Here is a 13,339-nt window from a genome sequence, read left to right as displayed (position 1 = left end):
TGGCCGGTGCCTTAACCACTGTGCCACAGATGCCAAGCCAGGCCCTGGATTTTCACAGTAGGGAGACATGGGTCTGCTGAAGTTGACAGTCTAGCTCCAGTTCCAGCTCTAGGGACAGAAGGGCAACAGGCTCAGAGGCCACGGCTGGTGGGGGAAACGGGCTCCTCCCACCTTGACCAAGCAGGGACCCAGTCCTAAAGCAAGGCTCTGGGCCAACATATGAATGAGCCTCCTCCTCAGCTTTCTCTTAGGTCTAGGAAAAAGAAAATAGAAGAGTCCCTCAAAGTTGGCCCAGGCCAAGCAGAAAAGGGCTGCAGGGGGCAGGACAGGGTGGGGCATTCTACCAGGGTGAAGAATGAATGAATGAATGCCAGAGGGACATGTGGGTTTCCCAAATCCATGATGGCAGGCAGGCTCAGGGGAGGACAGGACAGGGCTGCTTCCTGAGTAAAAAGGCCAAAAAGGGCCCTGGAAAGAAGGCACTATGACCTAGATGAGCACCAGCTGCTCGCAGGGCGGGGGTGAGCTAACTGGCCAGTAGGAAGAGGCTGGAGGGTCTCTCTTCCCAACTGCTCTGGCTCAGAGGCCACTCAGGGCAGACAAGGAGCGTTAGGCTCCTCTTGGACTGGATGGGGTCAAGACCATCCGGTAAAGGAACCTCCTGTCACCAGCCTCCTGGCTTCCTTTCAGCTGGGGCCGGCTGGGCATTGACTGCTGCGTTCTGGCTCAGACTGTGCCCCCACCCCCCAAGACCCGCGGCTTCTTCCCCGCAGAGGAGCCTGGGCCGAACGGCGGACGCTGCGAGCCTAGGGCGCGGGCCCGGCCGGGCTGATAGGAACCATCTGCGTTGTCTTAGGCCGCCCCTCTGCCCACTGTCCCTCTGAACTCGGCCGGTTCCCGCGGGCCGTTTGATGCTCGCAGGGTCACAGACCCCCGCACACAAATCACCGCCGCGGGGCTGGGGGTGGGGCGGGGGCGCTGAAACCTAATCCGCAAAGTTTGCTCTGCCGCCTGCTTGCTCCTTCCCTCGCTCGCTCGACGTCCCCCCCCCACCCCTTTCCAAACAAGGCTTATTTTTCTTGCCAAAAAAACAAAGTTGGTATCAAGTGTTTCGAGGGAGAAAGTCTCTCCCCCGCCCAGGCCTGGGAGGAAGGGCCAGGGTTGTTGGCTGAGCCGAGGATTGCAGAAGGGACTCCAGGACAGGACTGGCGGGAGGAGAGCTCCCGGCTCCCGCCTGCCCAGTCCCAAACTTAATGGCAGCGGATCCGATTGTCTGCCCTGCGCTATAGCCCTAGTCGTCCCGCCCGAAAAGGTTCCCTCGGTCTCCGCGCGGCCAGAGATGGAAGCACCACTTCCTGCCCTTTCTCCCTCTCCATAAAACAGTCCTTGCCTGTCGCTTTTATGAGGTGACACTCTGCTCTTAGCCCGATCCTCCCCGCTCCCGGAACCTGGGCTCGGCGCGGGAGGAGACTGCGGGCATTCAGGCGTCCCCGCAGCGCTGCCAGGCCGTACCCAGGACCCTGAAGAAGCACAACCTAAGAGGAGAGGCCAAGGAGCGGGTGCATTAGAGACAAATCCTTCAGGCTAAAACCCTGGGAGCCGGCCAGGACTACCAGCCCGGTGTCCCCGAGGGGCGCAAACCATAGCCCTGGGGGCGCGCGTGGGATTCACAGCTAGGTGTTGTTTTTGCTTTTGTTTTTTTCAGCCGGTGCAGCGAACCGGAACTGCGTGGCCGTTTCTCCGATGCCAGCAGCTCCCCACTGTGCCCAGAGGCGAACGCCCGCTGCTCAGGCTGGAGTGCTAGCAGTCAGAGCAGGCAGCCGGGACTCCGGCGAGGCAGCTACGTCGAAGGGCAGGTCGGCAGGCCGGGTTGGGTGTCTCCCACCAGGGAGCTGCAGGAAAACTCTGCAAACGGTGGGACGAGGGTGATGGCGGCAGCAGTCACAAGAATAAAGGCGCCACTGCTCGGCGGCGGCGACCAAGTGGGTTTCCGCGGGGGTCGAACAAAGGAATTTGCCCTCGGAAGAAATAGGCCGAGCGGGCAACCCGGAATGGCCAATCCCGGAGACATGCAGGAGTGTGAGCGCCGAAACTTTAGTCCCAGGGATCCAACGAAATCTGGCCCGTGGAGAGCCCCAGCTTGGCATCTCCATTCGACCTCTCTTCTCTTCAGTCCCGCTTTGAAGGGGGTGGTGGGTGTGCACCCCAGCGCCACCTTTCCTGGAAAGAGGGGACAGAGCAGGGTCCGCGCTCTGTCAGTGGAGGCAAAAAAAATCCCTCTTCCCAAGTTATCCTCCGGTCTGTCCCCATTTTCCAGACGCGATAATTGAGGCACCCACAAAGCATCCCCTTCCCCTCCCCCTGCAGCAACGTTTGGTGGGCTGGAGAGGCCCAAGAGCGGTTGGAAATGAAAGGCGGGGGGGGGGGCTACAGGGCCGGAGCCCCCCTCCTCCCGCTGCCCTCGGAAGGGGTGGAGGGGACACGGTTGTAAGGTGCTTGGCGTCTTTTCTCTGCTTGACATGAATAAGGGGATTAGGACGGCAAGTTTCCGTCGTTCACTCCGTGGGACAAAGGGCCCCGCGGGTTGAGCGGCGCAGCCTCTGATTAAACGACAGAGCCCTGTCACTCAGCACCATCCTAGGTACTTGTGTTCGTGACATAATCTTATTAGAAGATAAAACCGGCGAAATCCTTTTCATAATGAAAAGTTACATTTAATGGCCGGACTCGCCCCCCACTCCCTCCCCAGACCCTGCCCGCCTTCCCCCCGTTGCTGTTGGATATGGCTCGTCTGTAATTGGCATTTAAAGCACCAAGTCCGGGAGAAAAACGGGGTTTAGGGTTTTTGTAATCCCCCTAAACTGTCTTTGTTCTAAATCTCCACAGATACAAGTCTGTTAAGAGTAAATATTTGTGGGTTGATACAACCACATTTCCCCCCTGCAAACCAAATCTGAAAATACCCGCTGCCCGCGCCCTCCAGCCAGGGCGCAGGAGGGAGGGGCCTGGGGTCCGTCCGAAGGGTCTGCGCCGGGAACTCGGCTTTCAGGCTGCCTGGCCACCGCCAGGAGCTGAGGGACTTTGCACATTTTTTCAGGCGGGAAAAAAGGTCTTAGATTCTCTCACCCTCAACGCACCAATTTTCTCTTCCCTCAATAAGCCTCCAGAACTTGCTGCTTTTGGGCCTGCCCGAGGGGGTCCGCGGGAGGGCTGAGTTGAGAGGGGCGGGGGCTTTGCTCAACGCGGAACGAAAGTCGAACTCTCCCCGCCAGCCCAGCTCCCTTCCAGCGAGAGCCCGCTGAGGCTCCGAGGGGAACTGCTCCTTCTGGGCCGCGGGAGGCCCCGCCTGGCAGGACGCCCTTAAGCCCAGCCCAGGAGAGCCTCCAAGCCGCCAAGGGTCCCCGAAACTCGAAGGAGCCCAAAAGCTGCTGCGGGGCCCTGGGCTCCCGGCTCCAGCACAGCCCTTCCCGGGATCGGATTCCTTCATAAATCAGCGGCTGGGTGAAAGGGCTGCGCTTTAGAAAGGGCAGAACCGTGTGCGCGTATTAGAGCGCGCGGTTCCCAAATCCGGGCTAAACCCCTGGTGACACCGAAATTCATCAACCGCTGCTGGCCTTCGCGGCTCGGCTGAGGAGTCTGGGAGCCCAGAAGCCTGTGTACGGTGCTGTCCTACTCCCAGAAAAGGAGAACATGAAGCACGAACCGCTGAGAGGTGGGCCTGGAGGAGCGCGCGGCTGGAGGCTACTGAAAGCCGCCCCGAGGCCCGTGTGTCCCGGCTGGGTTGCGAAGGAAGCTCTCCTGCCCCCGGGGAAAGTAGTTATTCTAACCTTGTTTCTCCCCAGGTCGGGGCTGGCCCTACAGGGGGCATTCTGCGGTTGGAGGGCAGTGACTCCCCCCCCTCCATCCCTAACCTGTTCTGGCTGAATGTTTTAGGGAGACACTCAACTGTTCAAAGCAGGCACCTGGGGCTTCTGGAAAATCAGGTCTTGAGGTAAGGGATCCTATCCAGCTTTGGGAGTTAGACCCCCCTGCGGGAAAATCTGCTACAGTGTAACTCTGGGCCTAGGAGACAAAGGCCCCCTAGGAAACTTCCCTAGCCTCAGTTTCCTTACCCATACAAAAAGCTAGAGTGGTAAAATCAGTGAACTTCACAGATGCTCAACAATCACCTTCTAGTTGCATTCAGAGCCTGCCCCTCTTTTTAGTAAGGCTTGGCTCTTACTAAAGAGGTTCACATCTAAGATGCCCATGCTTAAGAGTCAGTTGGAAAAAGTGGGACCCTGTGCTCAGTAGGAATGGGGACACATCCACAGGCTGCCCTTGCCTCCAAGGAGCAGTCTCTGGCAGCCAGACCTGCCCCATTCCCTTTTCAAGGGAAAAAAATAAAAACACAGGTCCCAGACCTTGGGTGAGGCACAGAAGGGTAGGCAAGGCCCCCTCCAGGAGGCCTGTTTAGGAGGCTTCGGCTTCTGGGCCTCCCACGCAAGACAGACAATGCATTCCTGCCAGACAGGGCTGCCCTCCAGCTCACTTCCTTCCCTGCAGGAAGGAAGAAAACACATTGACTGAATGCCCAACGTCTACTGGCTTCTCTGGCTTTGTTCCATTTTATTCTCAGAGCAATCCTGTGAGATTGGAATTTATTACTCCCATTTCACAGAAGAGGAAACTGAGGCTCAGGAAAAGCTATCTGTCCTTCCCTAAAGGCCCTTGGTTTGTGTCACTGGAAGATGGAGATGTTCTTGATCCCTCCCAGTCTGTAACTGCCAACAGTACTGCTCTTCCTTTGTAGAAAATGTGTCCCACCTAGGGCGCCTCCATTTGGGTGAGGTCATCTCTGAGCACCTTGGTCCTCTTGACCTCTGCTGGCTTCAGCAACTCAGTCCAGCGTGAGTATCCAAATCCCTACAAACCAGTAACTATAGCAATCCAAGAGTCACATGATAAGAGTCACTGAGTCCCTTGGAAAAGCAAGAGGCGGGAGAAGGGGGAATGGCAGTCACACCCAACTTGTCCCAACCCAGCACTGCTCCTCCCCTCCCGTCATCACTGTGGAAGCTCACGGGAGGCATCTGGGGGAGGGACTGGGCCCCTGCATCTCAGCATACTCAGCTCATCTTTCTTCAGCTACCCAGCAGCTTGGTGGTGGCCTTCTTACTCCTGCTAGACCTGGTGGGCACCTCTGTTGCTCTGGGCAGCCCTCAGAACCTGCCCCGGCTGGCAACCTCCCCACAGTTCCTGGGTAAGCCTCTCACAGCACAGGCTGGCCAGGAAGCAAACATCTTTGTTTCTTCTGGAACCAGCTTCAGCAATGGGGTTTTTCCTTCATCAACACTTCCTTGCAGTTCACCAAGCACCAGGCCAGCCAGGTGCTCTGCCATCAGGCAGTACACTCGTCTAGGGCCTGTCCAAGCTTAGATTCCCAGTTGAGACAAAGCCCCCCACAAATGTATCCACACACCCCCAGATCCCCAGCCCCCTGCTTTGGGTCCACGGGGTCAGCAGGGCAGGTCCAAGCGGCTGAACAGAAATGGATACAATATTGTCCAGGGAATAACAAAGGAAGCGCCCACGCAGAAATTTATTTGTACTGATCAGCCGGAGTAAAGGTAAAGGGCAGGGAGGAAGTGCTGTTAGCCAGGCCTGAAACCCAAGAAAGTTGCCATTGGAGCACAGTGGCCCCTTATGCCCCACCACTCCACGCTGCTGCAGTAGTTAAAGCAAACACAGGCCCTTCACTGCCCCGTCAGTGACACCTTCCCCCCAAAATTACACAAACTTTGAAACATTTTTCTGAGAGAAGATGGATGCTTCAGGAGACTTGAGGTCAAGGCTAGGCTGTTTAAAGTATATTATTAACAAATAAACATTTACTGCAAAAAAAGGGGGGGGGAAGAGAGAGAAAAACCCTATAGGCCACCAGGGAACCAAATCATGTTGCTTTTGGCATCAAATGACAGGAGACATTTATGACATGAATGGAGAACACCAGCCGGTCGATGAAATGGCAAACGTCTGCCACTTTGCTTCCTCTGCCTTCGTGAATCAACTTTTTCAAATAAGGTTTTCAGCCTTAAACCCCCCTCCCCACTATCGCCACCTCTCCACTTCTGAATGTGGTGGCAAAAATATATATATATAATTTTGGTTTTGCTCTTTGCTGCCATCAGCACAGAATCTGGGGCTAGGGAGGGCCAGAGGAACTTCCAGCTGGGTCAGCCAGAGAACCAAGGGCCTTGGGTCCTTGGGCTCCCCCTACCAACTGACAGCTCACACGTGGCTCCTTGGATGGGTGGACTATCGCCCCTCCCAGGCTTGATTGTGGTGTCCAACAAATTGGAAGTTATAACTCATGTCATTGAGAGTATCTTCTATCCTTCAGCCTAAGTAATGCCAAAGGAGAACTGGGGTTTTTTTTTCTCCCTTTTTCTCCTTTTTAGAAGTTCCACAGCTATAGGGCAGAAGAGGCTTCTGGGGAAACACTGCCAACAGCTCTGGGTGGAAACCTCAATGATGGAGGGTTCTTCTGATCTCCCACAATGGTGTTTCTCCACCTTTCAAACTTTATCTTCCTTCTAAGAAACATACAAATCTCTGGCTTTCCTCTCCCCCTTTTCTAAATCTTACCCCAGCTTTGGAGATGTTGGCTGTGCTTCATTCTCTGTCGTTTCAATCACGAAAACAATAAGAACAAACAGTTCTTAAAATCTGAAATTATATTATTGAGTAAGCTTTTCCAAACTACATGCAGACCCTGGAGATGCCAACTGCTCTCGGTGGAAATATTGTTGTGCTGGACCAACATCCGCTGCCCTCAAGGAGAAACTGACCAGCACACCAGGCCCACCCTGCTGCCTGGCCCTTCCTGATAATGCACAATTGGCATTTATTTATACAAACGTACAACGGAAGGGTTTCCATTTCTCTTGAGATGCAGAAGAGGATAATGGGTCCCTTGGAAAATGGGGATAATTACTGAAGCTCCACCAGGTGCCACCTGTAATCCTTATGACCGCCCTGCAAAGTCATGTCATCACCCTTAGTTTGCTGATGAAAAACATCGGGCTCAGAGATGAACATTCACTTAGCTAAGGTCACACAGCTGCTGAGTCTTGGGGCTGGGAGGGAAATCCAAGACTGACTCAAAGTCTAATGCTTTTTTCATGGCTGAAAGAGGCCTAGACCCTCACAGTGTCCTACTCAGTTAAAGGTATGGTTTTCCCAGGGGTGCCTTTGCACCCTCCCCATATAGAGAGGTTCAAGGCAAACCCAGAATGCCAACTGCGCCTTGGGCATGGAACCTGCTGGTAGTTTGGTGTGTGTCCCTGAAGAGAAGGTTTTCCCTGCTATGCTGATGATGATAACAATAGCAACAATAATTTCCAAAGTATTAATAACATGCCAGGCAAGATGTCAAGTCCTTTGGGGCACATTATCTCAAGTCCTTATAAGAATACTTTTCCCTAGCTGGGTAGGTTCTCATTTTACAGAGGGGGATCATGCAGGTGCCAGGCTGTGTGTTCTCTAACCGTGGCTCCCATGGACAGGGCAGGGGAGCTGAGCGTCACCAGTCACATACCCCACAGGAGATCCTCACAGCCTCTCCCCCTACTTGAGAAAAATACAGCAAACAAATAAGGCCATACCAGCCCAGAGCCTGGGGAATACAGGGTGAGCCAGGAGTCACTGTGAATAATGCCTCCGTTCAGCAGCAGATGACTGCAGCGTCTGGAAGGCCTCCGCTTACCCTCTTGCCTGAAGCCAAGGTGCTGGGGGTTAAATGGAGAGGTGTCCTCAGAAGGGCCGGAGGGTTCCTAGACTTGGGCTGGCAAAGTGAGCCCTTCAGCCCTCTGTCCCCCCAGGGAGAGGACCACAGTGGCCTTTTTGTCAGGCAAAGTCCTGGCTCCTTCTCAGGCCAAGACGACCTGTTTCCAGGACAGGCCCTCTCTCTACCCCAGGCTGTGGACAGGGGTGTGTGTGGCTCTGACTTAGGGTGATTTGGGGCTGTGCTGACTCGGGTGGCCACTGGGAAAGGGGTGCCCTGCAGGAAAGTCTGTGGGAGGCCTTTCAGGCTGGGAGAAACTGCTGCCAGAAACAGCCCAAGCTTGACTTTGCTCTCTCCCAGCCACACCCGAACACCGATAGGGCTGGGGGTCGGGGGACAGAGGTGAGCTTCCCAGGAAGGCCTTTCCCGGTGTAAACACTTCCAAGGAAAGGAATGTGCTGGGAAGTGAGTGGCTGGGTCATGGAGAAGCCAGCTGGGAGAAATTAATAAAAAAAAAAATCACCCAGGACTCAGAGGGCTTTTTGTGAAACTCAATCAAAGCCTCCACGCTCCCCTTCTGCCAAGGTGGGAGCATCCCACCTGGGCAGGCGAGCCCAGAGGGCCCCGGCGGGCCGGCGGGCGCTGGAGCCTCGAGCGCGGCGCGGCGCGGCGGCTGGGCAGGCCCCGCAGGCGGAAGGGCCCGGAGCCCGGCCGCGAGGTGGGAGCTCGGCCCGGCAGGAGCTCGGCGCCGCACCGCGCACAAAGGCTCCCGCTCGCTCACCAACGAGTCTCGGGTCGCCAGACCTGGGAACTGTATTACAAGCGATTAGACTCCATTTTGTGACAGATTTTTGGACTCTCCCACTGACCCTCCCCCCTTCCGGAGCCTCCTCCAGGAATTCGCCACCTCCTCAGGATAAAAACCCTTTCCAGAGGAGCGACAGACGGCAAGAAGAGAGAGTTACATAATTCTATTTGGCCAAGCCACCAAGGGAAAAAAAAATCGGGGTGTGTGTGTGTGTGATGTCCCTATTTTTAAAAAATATGTTCTTTGCTAGAAGACTGGGAAAGGTGTGACTTTTGTGGAGGCCAAGTTTTCTCCCGGTTTCTGACAGGGTCTTCTGTCGGAAAAGGGATTGAAGCTGATTTTGTTTTTTTGAAAGATCCCCCCAAAACGTGTTTGGAGAAAAAGGAGACTTTTTGAGTTAAGAGTGAAAATGCCCAGAACCAAGGCCCATGTTCCGTTTTGCTCATCTGGACGTACAAGTGGATTTTTATCAAATGCTACTAACTGTGCCCGAACATCAATTAATCACCCCCATGCTGCGTAAAATAACGTTGCACTTCTGGGTGCCCAAGATCTCTGAGAACAAATTGAAAGGAGAAAGAGAGACTCTAAAAATGGCAACTTCTTTTTAAGGACGGAGCCCTGTAGCTCATAGACGGGTGAGGACACAATTTTCAGAAGTTGTGCATGTTTTTTGGGGGGTGTGTGTGTAAATTTCCCAATACCGCTGACACAGAGACTTGACAAAATCAGGAAGGCACGTTTCTGTGCCCACTTGCCTGGATTCTCGTCTGAAAAGCATTTACACACAGATGAAATAAATATGCATCTGTGATTCTCAAAGAGGAAAAGAACTCGTGAATAAAAAATATTTTTATTGTGTGCAAAGTACATTGCTTTCCAGTGAACTTCTGCCTGCTAGCCTCCCTCACTTCACACCAAATGCTACGGTGAGACTCACTAGGTATCTGTCCCCAGGATTGTCTGGGTAACAACCACCCCAACACCCTGCCCCCAGCACGCAGGGTAGGCCGGCTAGAGCAGATAACTAATTGGCATTATTGGAAGAAATAAAGGACAGGGAGAGGAGGAGGGGACTTTAAAGCTAGAGGATAACGTCCCCCCCCCCACCCAACACCAGGCCTTAGCACCAAAGGACCAGGACTCAGGACTCTGGATCTGAGATTCGCTCTGTACCAAAATTCATTCCCAACACACTGGACTGCACTAAAGCCACAGGCTCTTAGTCGACTTTTCTTTTCAAAACAAATATACTTTGGACAAAGCAATCACAAATGTTTAATTGGTGTGCAAAATGATGGGGTTTAGCCACTCTTCTTTAAGGCAATATCCAGCTCAAATTTTGTGACTTTATTCTTTTGTGCCTGAAGAACAACGGGGTATCCTTTTTCCCTTTTAAAGAGAAGCTCCATAAATGATTATAGCAAGGAAAATATGTGTGAGAGGTTGCAAAATCTGTCCAATATATTTTAAAATTTTTGCAAAACTCTACAAATGATCGAGGCCCATTTCTACTGTCCCAGGCTTCCTACCCCACGTGTTGAGTTGTTGAAACCAGTGGCTGAGCTGCGTGGTAAGTGGCACTGCCAGAGCCAGCTGAGCTTGAGCTTGGGGTCAGTCAAGCAGAGCAAGGTCAGAGGTGCAGGATGGAGGGGGCTGGAGATTGGTACACTCTGCAGAGGTGCTCCCCTGGTCAACCCAAAGCCCTCAGCCAAGGCTACCCCAAAGTAGACTATTCTATTTGTGCTGCTCTAAATTACACTGTTGCTGAACTGACTGTTGGCCGCTTCCTGTCCTGGAACTGGAGTCATATCAGTCCAGGGTGCATAGCAAAGCCAACCAACAGTAGGGTGCCTAAAGATGGGGTGCTTCCCACAGAGGGGGAGGCCTCAGCTGTACCCTGGATCCAGCCAAAAAGCTAATCCCCTAAACCAACCCAAATTCCTCCTTAAGAGCTCTCAGCCGAAAGGAGAACAAGGCACGAAAAGTAGTTCCTGCTCAGCTCCCAAACTAGGGGGCACAGCCAGAGTCCTTTATGGTAGAACCCCATGCTCTCTCTAGGGACCTGGCCATCAGTCCCACTATTTTCAGGCCTCAGCCAAAGAGTTGGGCTACTCTACTTCCCACCAGGCCCTGGATTTGGGCACAATTCCTGAGCAGAGCAGGGAGGCTGCACACACCACTAAACACCAGCAGCCCAGACTTTCTCCAGAGGCATGGGCACACAAAGCCCCCACCTAGCCCTAAACCACAGGAGATGCCTATGCTCTCTGCAGCCCCAAAGAAGGGTTTCTGGGTATCACTAAAAAGTTTTCACAGCCACCCACTTGTCTTTGCATGCCCAAAGGGATCCCCACACTCCTCTTTGGGTGGGTGTTGCTCCTCATTGCTTGGTACAATTGCATTGCTAGGCACAAAACCCAGCAGGTCAAAGGAAAAAGCCTGCATCTACTCTTATCTGTCCCCAGGCCCTACCACACAAACCCACAGTTAAAAACAAAAGTCAGCAGGTAGGGCTCAGCCTACATCTCTGGCTCTGAGGTTCGGATTGCCCCAGCACAGAACAGGCCATCCTCCTTCCCAATACACAGTGCAAGGAAGAAGGCCTTCTGGGGAGGGCTGACTGGGTCAGCTGTCCACTCTCACTGCGAGCCCCACATTATAGCTTGCCACTTTTTCAGGTCCTCTTCCTAGACAACTTCTCTGACCAATGAAAGTTTTAAATGCAAAACTCCCGCTTAGAACGGTTTGGGGAAGATGGACACCCTTTTCTTTCCATCAGGGACGAAAAGTGCAGCAAGAGCCTTGATGGAAGAGCCGCCCCTCCCCTCCAGTGCTCAGGATGTTCAGGGCTCAAAACTGCACCTCCCTGCTTCAGGAACCCCAAACCCTCACACACTGGCCCTTGGGGAAACACACCACCAGACCTGGCTCTCTTAAACATTGCTTCCCTTTGGAAATCAATCTTTGATTCCCAACTGAAGCTCTAGTGGGTCCAGGCCTTGTCCCAGGACCCAGACATCAAATCCCCCAGTTCGGGCAGGGCCTTGTCCTGCACCCCAACTCAGCGGCCCAGCGCAGGTTACTGGGACAAGGGATGGCAACCGGGGGCCATCCGGAGGCTCCCAGGACACCATCAATGCCGGCCGGACTGGGCAAGGCCGCCCCAACCCCTAGACGCAAAGCCAGTAGAGCCCTCGGAGCTGCCTGGCCCAACGGCGCGCAGAGCCCGAGGTAAGGCGGGCGCGGGCCCGGCCGGCCGGGCTCGAGTGCCGGGCGGTGGCGGGGAAGGAGGAGGACGAGAGGCGCTTACTGTTGGTAGTCTTGTTTGCAGTACAGTTTCCGATCCCGGAAGTAGCAGCTGGTGGTGAGGGCTTGCTGACACGCCGCGCACTGCAAACACTCCTCGTGCCAGGACGACTCGTTGACTCGCATCAGGAAGCGGTCGGAGATGGGCCGCTGGCAGCCCTCGCAGACGGCAGGATGCGGGCAGTCGGAGCCTGCAGCGCACAGGGCGAGAGCCCGGCCGTCAGCGCCGCCTGGGCCAGCTCCGGCGTCCCAGTCGCTCGGTGCCCGCAGCCCCGGCCCCGAGGGCGGCCCGGGATCGCCGCTCGCTGTCTGCGCTCCTCTGGCCGCCCTGCCAAGGGCCGGGTAGCCCCAACTAGTTCGTCCCAGTGTGAGGGCTCTGGCGCAGAGGCCGCGGGCTCCGAGCCTCGGCTGGACGCTGGGCTCTCCCCTCCTCTGGAGATTCAGCACTCGGTGTTAAGACAAATGAGCGAGCACAGCGCAGGGTGGCCGGCTAGGACCAAGATAGGCGAGGTGAGGCTGGGGCGCTCGCTGGCTGACACGCCCCACGGTGGCATTCGTGGTCTTCTGTCCCCAATCTCCCCAAAACCTGTGGTTTGGGTGGCCCAAGGGGATATATTTCTCTTAGAAGCTCCCTCTCCCCCAGGTGACCTGGCACCTCTCCCAAGCTAGGCAAGGTGACTACTTGAGTCCTCCATCACCCCTGCCGCCTGCCTCCTACACCCGCCCAGAGAGAGTGGCACCTCCCCAACCTAGGCCCAGAAAGAGGATAGTGGTGTTTGGAGCTATCCTGTCCTCTCTCCTCCTGGGTGATGTCCTCACACACCTCTGTCCCCTCAGGATGCCTACTTAGGCAAGCTTCTTGCCCCTCTGGAGATCACCGCAGGAGTCCTGACTCTCTGTCACCCCCCCATGTCCTGCAAACCCATTTTCTTTATCCGTTGGCCCGGACGCTCGTGTCCACCGCGGTACGATGCCCTGACCTTGCCCGTGACCACTTGGGTGCTCCGACCCGCACTCACCCAGCAGCACCCCCAGGGTTGCGGGCCCGGGGCGCAAGGCGTGCTCCTCCATCTTGATGCCGTCCAACATCTTGGCGCAGTCCGTCTGCCCGCGAGGGAAGCACCTCTCCAGCGACTCGGGACCTGTTGCTATATCCATGGGACGTGGGGTGTGCTGCGGTCACCGCCGGCCAGGCTGCTTGCCGGTCTTCCCGCTCGCCGCCGCCTCGGCCCGGGAGCCGGGGAGGCGCGGCCCTCGCGGGGCGGGGGCTGCTGCTGCCCCTGGCGAATGTGAAGCTCAGACGCGCTAGCCCCGGGCCCCGGCGTCGTGCGGGCGGGCCGGGGCAGCTGCAGCCCGCGCCGCGCTCTCCGGGACTCTCGAAGCCACGCGCGCTGCTTCCTCTGTCACCTGCTTGTCAGCCCCGGAGCCCGGCTGCTGCGGCGGCGGCAGACGGAGCC

General features: G+C 55.6%; 1 protein-coding gene across 2 annotated transcripts in view; it reads right to left on the bottom strand.

Moving 5' to 3' along the window:
- Positions 1-13,040, bottom strand: part of LMX1B (LIM homeobox transcription factor 1 beta) — a 76,629-nt gene extending 63,589 nt beyond the window's left edge. For both annotated transcript variants that reach the window (XM_003785310.1, XM_012802379.1), the window contains exons 1-2: positions 12,902-13,040; positions 11,887-12,073 (exon numbers count right to left, since the gene is read on the bottom strand). In XM_003785310.1, the coding sequence (XP_003785358.2) occupies positions 11,887-12,073; positions 12,902-13,040 (326 nt within the window). The remainder of the gene's footprint in view (positions 1-11,886; positions 12,074-12,901) is intronic.
- Positions 13,041-13,339: the final 299 nt, after the last annotated feature.

Source organism: Otolemur garnettii, unplaced genomic scaffold, assembly GCF_000181295.1.
Source record: "Otolemur garnettii isolate 467f Iridium unplaced genomic scaffold, OtoGar3 scaffold00014, whole genome shotgun sequence".
NCBI lineage: Eukaryota > Metazoa > Chordata > Mammalia > Primates > Galagidae > Otolemur > Otolemur garnettii.
The sequence above is the reverse complement of the archived record's forward strand: the minus strand, read 5'-3'. Positions and strand labels throughout refer to the sequence as shown.